At 43.2% G+C, this 15699-nt stretch overlaps 1 protein-coding gene across 2 annotated transcripts in view; it reads right to left on the reverse strand.

Annotated features, from left to right (window-relative positions):
• Positions 1–3290: 3290 nt before the first annotated feature.
• Positions 3291–15699, reverse strand: part of ASXL1 (ASXL transcriptional regulator 1) — a 29858-nt gene continuing 17449 nt past the window's right edge. Inside the window, exons 6-12 of one of the 2 annotated variants that reach the window (XM_074969584.1) lie at positions 15260–15353; positions 14751–14903; positions 13535–13698; positions 13325–13421; positions 11106–11211; positions 9107–9731; positions 3291–8301 (exon numbers count right to left, since the gene is read on the reverse strand). In XM_074969584.1, coding sequence (XP_074825685.1) covers positions 5332–8301; positions 9107–9731; positions 11106–11211; positions 13325–13421; positions 13535–13698; positions 14751–14903; positions 15260–15353 — 4209 coding nt within the window. In that variant the 3' untranslated portion in view covers positions 3291–5331. The remainder of the gene's footprint in view (positions 8302–9106; positions 9732–11105; positions 11212–13324; positions 13422–13534; positions 13699–14750; positions 14904–15259; positions 15354–15699) is intronic. The other variant, XM_074969585.1, reaches the window with a different exon arrangement.

Consider the following 15699-nt stretch of genomic DNA (forward strand, 5'->3'; position numbering starts at 1 on the left):
AAGGCCTTGGAAAGACAGGTATGACAGGTTTTAAAGAGCCAGACTGTATGCTAAAACAAGTTTCCATTGCCCTACCTTTGACTCCAGAATGGGCAGGGCTTCCCCAGCGACAGACAAGAAGTTGGCTGACGGACACTTGCAAGGGAGTGACCAGGAGACCCACTGTGAATGGCTGAATATTATACATTAGTAAGCAGTCAATAAGAAATAGCAAGGAGAGGGCATCCTAAATTGTACTTTATCTAACAATTCTATATTAGTTGTAATTATTCATGATATTTCATAATATATACACTAGTAAATGTGTTCTATTGTGTGTTTTGAAAGCATAATGAAGTCTTAGTAATACTAGACCTCTACTCTTAAATCTACATTGAGTAGTGAAGAACCATTCTAATTATGGGGTGTGGGGATTACTGTGCATGTCTACAGTGAGTTTTGAGAACAGTTAGAAATACCTGTCATTGTTTCAGTAACTCCACACCTGCAAATGGTTCTTTTGACTCAAGGAAGTGATGGATTTTGCTGTTACTTCCCAGCTAGTCAGTCATTCCATTACGACAGGATCACACACCGGAGCATTGCTCAGCTAAATGCAAAAGGCAAGTAGGAGGTGCTCAGGTTTTTTTAAAAAGTAAATTCGATTACTTACTAGAAAAACAGTATGGAGAAAATTTTTAAGTATTCTTCATATTGGATCAATGTGAGACTCAAGCAAAAAAAATATTAGGGCTTACCTTAAAACCAACTGTGAGATCTCCCAGATCCCTGCTACTCCAGAGACAGCTAACTCTGCTACTGTCAGACACTGCACTATCAGAAAGACAAGCTATTGACGTCTCAGGTTTTCAGCCATTTTAAAATTATATTTAACATTTCTAAATGGTGAGTTCATGTATTTTTCACAATTAGATCAAGTTTTCTTTTAATGGATGGCTCATCTAACCGCACCCATGCTTCTAGGCCTACTCAGCTACAGTCAAAGAGCTTCAACTGATGGCAAAAACAAAAACAACAAAACTTGCCATAAGCAACCACTTGACTTTTAAGAACAATACATTACCAAAGCATCAGCGTTTAGAGGATATTTAAGGCCAATGAGTTCCTATCTGACTTCCACTCATATTACTGGAGGGATTGCTTTGTCGTTAGAACTGATGCTTACATATAGATAAAATTCAACACAATGTGCTGTGAGACTAATCTAGAATTTAAAACATGAACCTTCTGCCACACTTAGAACATGTGTCCTTGTATTAGGCAATAGCAGCAAAGCTCAGTTATGTTTCTCTTTCCTCCTCTTTTCCTCCATACCCTCCAAGTATGGGCTGGATGAAAGGACTATAAGGTGGACAGAAAGTTGGCTAGATTGTCGGGCTCAATGGGTAGTGATCAATGGCTCCATGTCTAGTTGGCAGCCGGTATCAAGTGGAGTGCCCCAGGGGTCGGTCCTCGGGCCGGTTTTGTTCAATATCTTCATAAATGATCTGGAGGATGGTATGGATTGCATCCTCAGCAAGTTTGCAGATGACACTAAACTGTGAGAAGAGGTAGATACGCTGGAGGGTAGGGATAGGATACAGAGGAACATAGACAAATCGGAGGATTGGGCCAAAAGAAATCAACAAGGACAAGTGCAGAGTCCTGCACTTAGGACGGAAGAATCCCATGCACCGCTACAAACTAGGGACCGAATGACTCGGCAGCAGTTCTGCAGAAAAAGACCGAGGGGTTACAGTGGACGAGAAGCTGGATATGAGTCAGCAGTGTGCCCTTGTTGCCAAGAAGGCCAATGGCATTTTGGGATGTATAAGTAGGGGCATTGCCAGCAGATCGAGGGACGTGATCGTTCCCCTCTATTCGACACTGGTGAGGCCTCATCTGTAGTACTGTGTCCAGTTTTGGGCCCCACACTACAAGAAGGATGTGAAAAAATTGGAAAATGTCCAGTGGACGGCAACAAAAATGATTAGGGGGCTGGAACACGACTTATGAGGAGAGGTTGAGGGAACTAGGATTGTTTAGTCTGCGGAAGAGAAGAATGAGGGGGAATTTGATAGCTGCTTTCAACTACCTGAAAGGGGGTTCCAAAGAGGATGGATGCTGTTCTCAGTGGTAGCTGATGACAGAACAAGGAGTAATGGTCTCAAGTTGCAGTGGGGAAGGTTTAGGTTGGATATTAGGAAAAACTTTTTCACTAGGAGGGTGGTGAAACACTGGAATGCGTTACCTAGGGAGGTGGTAGAATCTCCTTCCTTAGAAGTTTTTAAGGTCAGGCTTGACAAAGCCCTGGCTAGGATGATTTAGTTGAGGATCGGTCTTGCTTTGAGCAGGGGGTTGGACTAGATGACCTCCTGAGGTCCCTTCCAACCCTGATATTCTATGATTCTATGGCTGGTATTAATTTTTTCTAACAAGCAAACTAAAGAAGCTACAGGCAAGAATGAATCCACTCCTGCTAAACTAACATATGCAGTCACCTAGGTGCAGGAGCCACTAGAAGACAGCAGCACTGTAGAATGTAAACCATTATAGTTAGCTTCCATACTGCAGTATATCTATATATTCCAAATGTGGCATTAGATGAGTTATCAGATCATTTGCCTTGTTGAAATTCCACTACAGTGAAAGCTGGATCTACTGAATAGAGGCGTGTGATGCAACAGCTGACCGCAGTGCCAGTGTCTTACTAACTTTCCCTCCACTCCATCCCCTACAAACCATCACTGCCTGGAAGAGAAACAAATTTATTGACAATCTAAGCTTACAGCTAGTTTCAAGTGTTGTAATTGGTACCAAACCATTGCATTGCTTTGAAATCAGCATTTAAAATCCCATTAACCCCACAATTTAACCAGACATCAGAAGAAAATGCCATACAACAGCAGAGACCAAATACTTGTTTCGGAATACTTAAGGAATTCCCTACGTAGGCTGTACTGTGTGCAGTGCATCACCACCAATAAGGTGACTATCCGGGAGCACACCATTGCAGGAGGGCTTGTACAGCAGCGAACTTCGCTCTGGCAAGAAGTCCAACAACCCAAACTACTTGTTTTGTGCCGTAAGTACTTTTAACTTCACTTGGCTCATATACATTACTTGCAGTTGATGCAGTGTCTTCAATTATGTTAGTATATAAAAATGACATACTGAAGTTCAGACAAGAATGACAGTTCCCTTTTGATCAGCTCAGTTTAAAAGCTTGTGCGGACACTGCCAAGGTAAAAATGAAAAACTCTGCCTGAAAAAAAACAAGTGTTTTCCCCCTGAGCCTGGCTATGGCAAGACAACAGCAAACCGGTAAGTTCCCGAGCCCAGAACACCAAGCCCATTTCAGAAGAAGAGGATTGAAACCACACATGCAGGTTTTACAGAATGTTTATTTTTCCAATACCACAAGGGACATACAAGAGCAGGGCCCTGCTGGGGAGCTCTGCAGACCAGACCAGCTTCAATCTGTACCCTACAGTGGCCCCAAAGGATACAGAGCCAGACTGCCCCAGCTCTGCTCCCTATCTTTGGTAAGCAGGTTTTCACACCATCCCCTCAAGACTTCACTAATACTGCATTTCAATTCACCCCCGTCTCTCTTTCTCCCATTTCACAATATCAAGCTGCCACCTGGGTTATGGGTAAACCATTTCAGAGACGAAGAAGCTTTCTGCAGCCCACAGATTTTACACTTTCTACAGCTCTCAAACAGGGAGGTCTACAATTTAAAAAAAAAAAGCACAGTCAAGAAAGAGGTAGGTAGGAGCTAGGAAAGGGGTGGGAGAAAGCTGGTAAATTAAATGGTAGGTTTGCTTCTTCCCCACTTAGAGCAACCCATTCCCGAGAGGCAAACACTCAAAGGAGGGTCGGTCACTTTTTCTGCTCGCATCAATTCTGGATACGTACGGGCTTTCACACAAGCTGTCCATGGAGACTCACCAGTTCTGACAATGACCAGTAACTGCTATAGAAATATTTTTTAGAAGAGCGAGGAGCAAAATACATCCAGCTCAGCAAATCAGGGCAGGCATCCTTGAGATTGCACGTTGCAGTCTATCTGCCCACAGCAAAGCCACGGAGGCCAGAGGGAGGCAATCTGAACCAAGAGTGACCCCTTTGCATGTTCAGCCTCACATTAGGCAGCACAGAATACAGTGGCTTTGACTACAGATGTAGATTAAGAACTAACACCACTTTAATGTAATACTGCTGTAGAGCCTGAAAATAAAGAAACAAAAAAATCCCTTTATGTTCTATGTACATTACATCCATTTACAGAATTGGCCAGTACTGTGTACAACATATAAATACATGATCAAACAGATGCATAGAGGATACTTACAAGAATCAAATAATTCACTTTATACATCCAAGAATGAAAAGTTAAAATATAAAAAAAAAAAAAAAGGAAACACCGCTTAGAATGTAAAATGACCATCACACACAGATGCACAGCCAGACACTTACAGGTGGTCAGATGCTGGCATGGCAAGGTTCTCATTGTAGGGCTGTAATATGGGGAGGTTACCGGCCACACTAATGAACTCCTTGGCTTTTCATACAAGTCTGTAGAAACATTTGGCCAGAAGAGGCAGTCTGGTCCAACAGTTCAATCAGGTGCACACAGTTCCACAGACTACACATCTTGTTCAGTCCAGCAGAAGGCATTGAAGCTGGCAGCCACTACCATTTGCTTCTTTCATTCCCTTAACTGGCTCCATCCAATATGCAATCACCCATATATGGCTCTTCAGCCACCTGCCGAGTGTTTTACTAGTTACTTGATTCTGCTGTAGCATTCAAAGTACTGCACAGCCACCACCTATAGAGAAGCTTCATGTCCACATTTATTGTACAGTAGTACTTTTTCCACACAGACAGGGAACGGAGAGTGGAAGACTGTATTCTGCTCTGCTAAGGCATGGCTGGGACTAACCTAGCTCAGCCCTTAAAAACAGACAGCACTCTGTTCCAGTTCCTTTGGATGTAAATGTTTCCTTTAGAAAAGGTCCATGGATTTCCAGAGCAAACTGCCTCTCAGTCAGGTGGTAGCCTCAGCATGTGTGCCCAGAGCACAAATCAACATTTCCATGATGGCGTTAAGCAGAAGATTGCTCCAGTAGGGCACAACCCACAGATGGGGGAGTGTAACTGTGAGTAAGAACAACAGGTTTTGCACTGTGAATTTTAGTGGGAAGGCAAATCAACTCTCTCACCAAAACTTAAAGTGTAATATTGTGTCTATTATAAACAGAATAATATTTTGTGTACAGGTTTTAGGGTCAGTTATCAAAATACACACACTAAATATACAATTTTCCCGATGGCCATAATTTATTATCTCACCACAAGGCACAATACACAAAGCTTCGAGGGTCCTATACAGTCATCGTGACAAAATGCCCCACATCCTTTACACATAATCATGGCTTTAAGGCTGCAGGAACATTTGAGTGATATTTCTTCAACACTGCTGCTATCAGCAAACATCTGCACAGAAAGGGAAGTATTATGGTTTGCAGCAAAGTTCGCTTTGTGGCTTAGCTGCATCACGCTTCCAGCAAGGCTTCTGGGAAAAGCTGGAGTTGTGTTGGATGAATAATTAAAGCTGGTGGAATGAAGCTGCAGCTTAGAAAGCTTCCCATAAAATGCTTGTTTGATATTGAGCTGAGAGGGGATGGAAGAAGGCTCCAAGGGCTGATTGAGTCCTTTTCCCGGTTCTCTTGGTAACTTGAAAAATGGCAAGTCCATAACAAAGGGAACACTCTGCAAATGCTCCATCAGTTCCACTGGGTTGCATGCAACATCCTTCCTGTTCTTCATGATACTACCCTTGGTTGGGCCTCCACAGGCCAGTACGTTCTCATTTTTTATTCCTCCTAGAGTGTTTGCATGTTGCTTCGAAGGCCAGTCTTCCCTTACAGTTGGTGCTCCTTCTCCAGATGCAGAGCTCTTATTTAGTGAAATCTGCTTGCTGGGGGATGCGGTTCCCATGGTTGCAATGTGCTCCAAAGCTCTTGGATGATGCAATCTAGCAGCAGCGTTGCAAGGAAAACCAGAACCAAAGAGCTTTTTGCCCTGGACGCCAACACAACTTTTATTAATTGAGGTTCCACCGATCCGATTTGGACCAAGAGAGGTTACATTTGGAGATAAAAATCTAGGTGCTGCAGGTGGGTTTAATTTTTCAGGGCTTTCACTTGTAATAGTATTTGTTAGTGGACTGTGCTGTGGGACACCATGGACCAGGGGCAGCTCTTTTTGATCTTCAAAGCTACAGGAAGATGATGTTCTTTCTCTAGGGCCCAACTCTTTAGGTTTCTGAGAGCCACTCACCATACTTGCCAGTTGGTCTGGAGAGCTCAAGTTAGGGACAACTTTGGAATGCTTGTCTGGAACATCAGGCTGGTTCTCCAGGCTTTCTGTTTTGGGCAGTACCGTCCCAGAGTTGCACTGTTTTTTCTGAGGATCTCTTAAAGCACTTGGAGAGTGGAAATCATCACTTCTGCTTAGGTTACTTGTATTTATTCCCACATCTTGGGAAGACTCTTGGCCAAAGCAGCAAGTGCTACTTCTCTCCACTTGTAATGAGTGGTTTTCTGATGGCCTGTCCAGAAGTGACTCCGTAATTTCCAACTTGATGCTGGCATGTGACGATACTGGTAGAACCTTTTCCAAAGAAAGGTTCCCCTTAAGTAACTGCATCACCAGAGGGTTGTTGGCTTCAATAGAGGATATGGGCCGAGTGGAGCCTGGTGGCTTTTTCTGACTCTCAGAAGGTTTTTGAGGAAGAGGCGTATGTGGTGCCCATCTCTGAGGCTGAGACACGTTGCTCACCATTGTTACTGATGGCAAGTCCACCATGTATGGGAGACTCTCAGTTTTCACTGAAGAGTCCGATCTAATCCCTTCATCTCTCTCAGTGTTGCGCTTATGGCTGGCATTTCCTTTTCCTGTAGCCTCCTTAAGGTGGACATTCCTGAAGTATATATCCACCTCCACATTCTCATCAGTTAGGTCAGCTTCAAAATCTGAAGCAGTATCTGTTGTTTCGCTATGCGTACTCTGGATTTCATCATCTCCATTTGTCTTAAATCCTTGTGTCTCTCTCATGTGTTGACATACATTTTCTGTGTTTGCTCCTGATGGCCTCTCCCACAGCTGTGGAAGCTTTTCAGAGGTACCTATTCCATTCTGAACAGTTAAACCACCAAGTGAAAAAGGTTTCACCAAAGACCCTTTATACTGTTCTCCGTTCTGTAGTTCACTTTCATGCTGTTTTCCTGTCTGTAGGTGTGTAAAGGCATGTAACTCTGAGCCCATGTTCTCCATTCCAATAGTATTTGTTTTTGAATCATCATGATCAGTTACACATTTTCCCGTTGGTGGCTTTGATCCTTTAAATCTAGCTTCAATTTCTGGCTCATGTTGTTCTTTACCATCTGATGAGAATTCTGGGGTAAGGCTAGAATTACTGGAGAAAGTTTCCTTCATAGGAGAACTACAGTTCAACTCTACGGGAGTGCCAACATCTTCAATTCTTGGTACAACATTGATATCATCTATGAGATCAACTGCAGACCCCTGTACCTGAGAACAAAACAGATCATTCTCAGGAGGAACGCTGCATTCTTGCTTATTACTCTGCCCTTCCTGAGAGGCAATATGCGGTGCGTTCTCAGTTCTTACGTCATGGAGGCACTGCTCAAAGTTCTCCTCCTGCCCCAGAGAAGCTGCAGTGTCAAAAGATGATCCAGTCAAAGCATCACCAAGCTGGCTGTTAGCTAAACCGTCAGCATGTTGAGCAACATCTTCTGTTCCACCTGAGACAACATCTGCAGCATGTTCAAGAATGAAGGCTTCCACACCATTAGGAGTGTAGGGATCCTGTTTTGCAGGTTCACATACATTTATTTTAGCTACCTGTACAGCTACCTCAGCAAAGTTAGTCTTTTCTCCATCTAGATGGAGAGGCGGCAGTAATTGTGTTCGTTGTAGATCTGACGCACACCTTCCATGAGTTCTCTTTGATCTCCTGTATTCTGTATGGCTACTGGAGTCTCCTCCACCACCTCCTTTATCGGTGCTGTTCCCTCCTCCTCCTGGCCCACCCCCACCTCCAATGGCAGCTGTAGCGGCCTCTCGCTGGGCTCGGGCTTGCAGAGCACGAGCTTTAATGTCTGCGAGTGTTCTGGCACCAGTTCTGCCCCGACCAGAGGACTCCGTGTTGGGGATGATCCTGGGGCATATCTGGTAAGCGGGCTGACCCTTAACCACCCAGGGTGGTTTGATACGTGAAAGTTGAATCTGAAAAAGAATCAGAGGAGAAGATGTTAAACTAACACTTGATATTCTCAGAGAGCAAAAACCTTTAAATCGGTTCATTGAAATTCAGTATATTTAGTTAAGATTCCTAGAGGAAGTAATTTTTGGCACTTGGCAGTGCTGCTGCTCTTGGCCTCTTGATGAGGTCCTCAAGAGGTTTCTACTCAGGCTCCATATCATGGTATCTTTTAAAATCCACTTTATAGTGAGATCATCTAAGTCATTAGCCACCAGACAAGTATTAAACTGATGGCTTAAACACTAGCTGAATCTGGACTCTTGAGAAGAGAGAGTTTTGATTTCTGTCAAGCATAATCCATTTGCACTGAAATTAGTAGGATGGCCTCCTGCTGCCAAAAAGGACACAGATGCAATTGCACCTACAGGGGAGTATAAGCTGGAGACAAGAGGATTCCATCCCACATGGAGGTAGGTGGGGAGTCTACAAGGTTACAATGAGAAGGTTTGAAAATCCTGACTGCATTAAATCAGCCCATTTCAGGAAAAGCCATCTCTGCACTCACAAAACTACAAATGAGCTGTATAAAAAAAGAGGCTACTCTGCATTCTTGTACAGGAGACCTTGGAATAATTTTCCATTCTACTCTCTGGCTGTCTAAACAAGACAACATACTGCAGTAATTAGATCTTAGCCAGCGCTATCAATGAAAGACACTTCCATTCCCCTCTTTGAAGAAAATGACATGACATGACATTTTCATATTACTTTGGTGCTACTGGGCACAAAGTCCCTAAAGTAATAATCAGGTATAAGTGTCTCTCCTACCCGGATGGGTGGGACTTTTGGTTCCTCTTTAGTAGGCTGTGGCTTTTCTGGGTGAACACTTTCAATTGTGTTACGAAAGGACTGACGATCTTCAAGCCGGGGCTTCTTTTCGGGGAAGGAGGTAGAGGCAGCCTCCTCAAAGCATTTCCTTTTCTGGTCCTTTGACTCCCGATCTAAGTTTTCTTGGGGCACACTAGGAATTCTGTTTACAGATGCAGCTGCAAATGACAGATCTTCCATTTTACTGTGCAGTCTGGAAGCCTCTGGAGAAAACAGCAATTCTGAACTTTCTGGCTTCAATGATGCAGACGAAGAGCCTGCCAGATCATCTCCTCCCAAATCCACCTCAGCTTTAGTCTCTTTATGGAAGGAGGAATCTGGTCCCACAGACGCAGTCTCTTTGGGGGTCTCAGACTGGTCGGGCTCACGTATTTTGTACAGGCTCCTCCTTGCTCTGCATCGCAGATCTGGCCGAGAGCGTTTCTTGAAGTGTCCATCTCGCTGACGTGTGGAAGGACCATGCTGTGGCTTTGCTGCTTCTCCCTGAACAGACAATCCCGTCCTGTTCTCAGCATCTTCTTGTACTGAATTCTGCTGTTGTGATTCTTCTCTAGTCAAACCCAACCTGCAAAGCAACCACAGAATTATTTAAAGCCCAGAGCAAGCTTGTTAGGTCCGATTTCATCTCCTGGGAAGGATGTAAATTGTTTATTATTTACAGTATGTACTACCAGAGCAGTACATGGTGCATTACAGATTACAAAGCAGTCACTCATCTCACTCACTCAATCTACAAAGAAATATATTATGTATTCACTACTCCTGGTAACTGTCATGGGGAATAAGGAGAACAATTAAATGATGTCAGGATTTACAATCTAAAACTAATCTGTAATAGATTACAATAGAATACAATCTAAAACTAATCTGGCATAGAGAGTACACTTATAAAGTTTGCAGACAATACCAAACTGGAAGGGGTTGCAAGTGCTTTGGAGAACAGGATTATAATTCAAAATGATCTAGATAAACTGGAGAAATGGTCTGAAGTAAACAGGATGAAATTCAATAAGGACAAATGCAAAGTACTCCACTTAGGAAGGAACAACCAGCTGCACAGATACAAAATGGGAAATGACTACCTAAAAAGGAGTACTGCAGAAAGGGATCTGGGGGTTATAGTGGACCACAAGCTAAATATGAGTCAACAGTGTAACACTGTTGCAAAAAAAGCAAACAAAATTCTGGGATGTTATAAGCAAGACACGAGAAGTAATTCTTCCGCTCTACTCCGCACTGATTAGTCCTCAGCTGTAGTATTGTGTCCAGTTCTGGGCACCACATTTCAGGAAGGATGTGGACAATTTGGAGAAAGTCCAGAGAAGAGCAACAAAAATGATTCAAGGTCTAGAAAACATGACCTATAAGGGAAGATTGAAAAAACTGGGTTTGTTTAATCTGGAAAAGAGAAGACTGAGAGGGGACATGATAACAGTTTTCAAGTACAGGTTGTTACAAGGAAGAGGGAGAAAAATTGTTCTTCTTAACCTCTGAGGATAGGACAAGAAGCAACGGGCTTAAATTGCAGCAAGGGCAGTTTAGGTTGGACATTAGGAAAAGCTACTCTGACGGTTAGGAAGTTAAGCACTGGAATAAATTGCCTAGGGAGGCTGTGGAATCTCCATCATTGGAGATTTTTAAGAGCAGGTTAGACAAGCACCCGTCAGGGGTGGTCTAGATAATACTCAGTCCTGCCATGAGCGTAGTGGACTGGACTAGATGACCACTTGAGCTCCCCTCCAGTTCTATGATTCTAGGATTCTCCTAGGTAGGTATTCCCTTGCAGTGATAATCTGAATGATTCACTCCGTAACTAGCATCCCAAAAGGAGTGGATAATTATGGAGTTGCTTCTTCTCAGAGAGCAGCTAGCTACCAAAGGGAAGTTCCCCATCCGCCCGACTTGAATAAAACAAGACCAACGAGGTAGCATTCCTTACTTTTGTCCATAGTAGTCTTCAAAGAACTTCTCTTTCCACTGCTCCACCCTCTTCTCTTTCTCCATTTCCTGGCGTATTCTAACCTGCATCTCATGAGTGAATTCACCTGCAGAGAGACAAGCAAGTGCAAGTTTCATTACTATCCATAGCACTCAGAGCATGCATAGTACACATTCTGTGCTTGCCAGAGAGTATCCTTCCAGTATATAGACATTTTCTACCCTTTGAAATTCTCGATATCCTGATGGGATAGTCTGGCATGTTGAAATATTGCTAATGGTCAAAGCACCAAATCACTTATTGGGGGAAAAAAAGCAGGCCTCTCTGTCTTCTCCAGAGCAATACTCAGCTGTGACCAAACACTTATGCAACTGACAGCAAGTGTCCCCACCCCTATGGTGAAACTCTGGCCTCAAGTCAATGGCAAAATTCCCACTGACTCCCATGGAGTCAGGATTTCACCCCTAGAGAAACTATATTGCAAGAAATGACTCTCATCTAACTGTATTAAGTAACATCAAAAACCAAAAGAAAACTTGGTGATTCAGGGGCCACAGAAGTTGTCACAGGGCGTGTACATTATCCCATTCAGACAACAGGGGTGTGAATAGCAGTGCACACCAAAGTCTATTCTGTAACTCCCCTCTGTGGACAGTGAGGACATGAACTAAAAATTTCCCAGTTCACATTAATGTAGTCCTCGCTAACAGAACTGCATTAATGCAAACTAGGAACCATTTAGTTCATGCCCTCATGGTCCACACGGCGGAATTACAGCGCAGCGCTTTGGCGCTCAGTTATTCGTGACCTTGTAGTCCCCTGAAGTGCAGTGTAGACTCAGCCACAGAATCCTCCCTTGTACTTGTGCAAGAAATTCTAAATCTTTCATTCCTTTAAAAAAAAAGTTTCTAGCTCTCAGAGTTGTACAGAAATCCTTCAAAATGTAAAACGAGTATAACCAATGCAGGGATGTCTCTCTCCCAGAGAATTCAGACAGCGTGAAACAATAGCTGTGAGCGGTGTGAAATTCTCGCACTCATTATATTAGAGATGAATTCTGACATTGAAAATGTACAAGCAATGTTAATTACATTAAATATAAAAAACAGCAGCAGGGATACTGTATTGCATGTATTATTCATGTTTATACTTAACTCAATAAGTTTCCATTTTGAAATTTACCAGAAGCTGTCACACAATTTACATCCATATCACAGAAACCAGGGAGCTTACTACAAAACTGGTGTCCAGTTTGCCACAGAGTACACAGGGAGTTGGACTGGGATATTACCACCAATGGATATGCATTCTCCCTTCCTAGGGGCATTTACTGTGACTATTTGTGATGGGAAGATTGGGGGGAGCGAGGAAGGGAAAAAAGGGCAAGTGCTTACATACCACACAGATGAACATAGTAAAGATGCATCGATTAGAGCATGGGTTTCCAACTGAGTCACAAACAGCCCAGGGAGGTCCTGATCACCCTCCCTTTCTTTATGACTAGATAGGGGAAAGGGTCCCAACATTTTGCTCTGTTGTAACATGAGCCCATTATCTGGAAAAGCCTGAGGACCCACGGGATTAATAAGCAACTTGTATGTGCCACACAATAAGGAGGTCAGTGTTCAGTTTATACATTAACTACCAGAGAGAAAATGTGAGAAAAAAAGCACCCAGTTAAGTTTCTTTATTATTTATTTTTCTTTCAATTTAGAATAACTGAAGCCCAACTTAATACAGTAAGGTTGAGCAGGTAAATAAATAAATAAATAAATAAAAAGACATCTTGAAAGTGCCAAAACAAAAAAACCCCCAAAACAACATTTAAAAAATAAGTTAATGGTAGCTAGGACCTGAAAATAGTTTAGAGGTAGATTCCCCGCCTTGTCATCTGTCCTCCCTCTACCTTAGGGATTACAGCTTCTGCACACTGCAGCCACTAAAGGGCAACATGACCATACACACTTGAACAGGTCTGAGAGTCATATTCCACCCAATAGAGGCAGTACGAGAGAGACCACACAAATCTAGCTGGCACTTTGTTTTTAAGGCCTCTGGGCATCTAAAAAAAAGTGTAAGGTAAAATCTTAAAAAAAGGCAATGTAGCCAAACAGGCTCCAAAGCTGGTACAGAATCAAACTCCACAGTTTATTTTTCTTCTACCAAATAAGGTACACAGCAGGCTTCTCCCAATCATTCAAAACAGCAAATCTACCCACCATCAGCCAGTCGCTCTCTCCAGCTCTGAGCAGCATGGGTGAAGAACTCGTTATTGAGAGCACTGCCACTGAGACGCATCAGCCCATCTGCCCCCATCTATGGAGGACAAAAGTATAATAGTTGGAAAGCACATGCATCAGCTCCTTGGGAACAGGGGTGATACAACATAACAAGCCACAAGATGCACAGTGATTGTTGTGTGCCTGTACCTGTCTGTCAACTTCTGGCAAGAGGAAGAGGAGCTGCTGTTGGAAGTGTTGGGGGAGTACATTGAAGGTTCTGGAGTTTATCAGTGCCCGGAGATTTGTGTTGACGAGAATGGAACCAGGTGTCTCAAAATCTATATCCTCACCTCTGTTTCGCTTCATTTGCCCTGTAGTTTTCAGAAAACCAAATAAAAAATAAAATCAAAAACTATTTATGACAACATTTCATAAACGAACCTGCTGCTGCAAATGAGCAAATTACAAGAGACCAGGCTGTGGCACTCCAGTACAAAGGAAGGATCTCTCAAACACCTTTAAACAAGTAATTCATATTTTACTACATTACTAGGTAGCATATTTAATAGAGAAAGCAGATGGCTATTGTTTTGACATAAAAGAGTGCCCTTCTTAGATAACTTGATTTCAAACACCACAAATGAGCTGCTTTTTAAGGCACTACCCCACTGTGGCCTCAGAGACTAGTTCCCTGAATACCTTCATCACAGCATACAAACACAATCCTCTTGTATGTTTCAGAACCATCCTTTCCAGGGTTCCTGCAGTCAGAGCACTTTTGGACTAATATATAGGAGGCTAGTGATCCCAGCCAGCACCTTCTGTGCTCATGGGGCCAATGGCATTAAAGAGGCAATGTTTCTCTACTCCTGTATCTTTGTGATAGAGTCAAAGGATGGGACTAAGGAGTTTCCAAAAGGATCACTCTCCAGTTCACCTGGCTAGACCATTTATAGAGGTGAGGGACTTGTACTATTTCTGGATGCATCACGTCACTGAATCCAATGTGTCTTATGAATTATTACATGGATAAAAACGTGCAGCATAGCGGAACATGCACAAGATAACTGATGATAAAAACTAAGCTTCAATCACAATGGTTTTTATAAAAACCATTTGTTCCCAAAGACTTGGAAAGTACGTCTCTGGAACTCCACATTGCGTACGCATGCTCTCACGAACACACCATCAAGGCTCCGGATGCTCCATTTCAGATTAAGCAAATAGCATCTAGGAGTTCCCTGCCTCCTCACTGAGGGTGAGGAGAAGTTGTTTGATAGTGAGGAGCCTTAACATTGGAAGAGACACTCAGAAGGATAAAAGTCTTGGAGTTCTTCCATAAGAAGGGGACAGACTTGGACACACCTGATAGTTGCTTCAGTTTTTATGGCCAGTTCTTACAACTTTATTCAGAAGCACGTACCAGCAGCTGGCTTCCGGATACCTCTCAGCAGCTGTGGAGTATCCCTGGTGATTTCTGTCCTACTGCGCATCGTGGCACTACACAGGGCCAAAGAGGAGCGGCTGCTGCTGGAAGTGCTGCTGCTCTCTCCATCAGCATGCCTTCCTGTGAAACCTAAAGGCAAAGCCATTTGTCACAGATTCATGGACGAGTAGCAGAAGCTCCACTGGAGGAGAGGTCTTAGCACATGACAACAATCTGCTTACAACAGACCCATTTTTAGACAGACAAAATTAGGTCATTGCTCCATCACTGACAGTTCTGAGTGGGTGACTGATAATACAAATTTTATCCAATAAGGCAGCATTGCACAAATTAATTAGAATCACTTGTATGTTTAGTGAGCACTAAATAAATCTCTCTCCTGCCCTGGCCTAGGAAGAGCTTATGGGGATAGCTGTATAGAACCAGTGCTGAAGGGCCACGCCATGCAACTGGCTGAAAACAGTCAAGGTGCAACAAATGCTCACCTGAGGCTGACTCCATATGTGCCCCATTTACTTTCAGTGGAGTCAGGACAACTCGGGGCAACATCACACCAGTCTTTTTCTTTTGTTTGCTTGTCTGTGTTCCAGAGAAAAACAAGATACAAACTATTTAGGGTGCTAAAGTACATGTAGGTCACCTAAACTGCACCTCTTCCTAGCTGAATTCAGACACATAGCTCCACCTGGCCACAAATGAACTACCAGCCAAGTATTCAAGTGTCACTCACTGATTAAATTTATCTTTAACAGCAGAGAATCCTGCACCACCGCCACGTACCCACCCACCCTGGAATCAAGGCCTTATATAATAGATCTACCTTTGCTGCAGCTTTCACTCACACTCATTTCAACTCCATGAGGTGGCTCTATAATTCTGCCCCTGCTTGAGGAGACGACCTTGATGTGTGTCTAATCCCTCTCCC

The sequence above is a fragment of the Natator depressus genome, chromosome 13 (genome assembly GCF_965152275.1).
Source record: "Natator depressus isolate rNatDep1 chromosome 13, rNatDep2.hap1, whole genome shotgun sequence".
Classification (NCBI taxonomy): Eukaryota; Metazoa; Chordata; order Testudines; family Cheloniidae; genus Natator; species Natator depressus.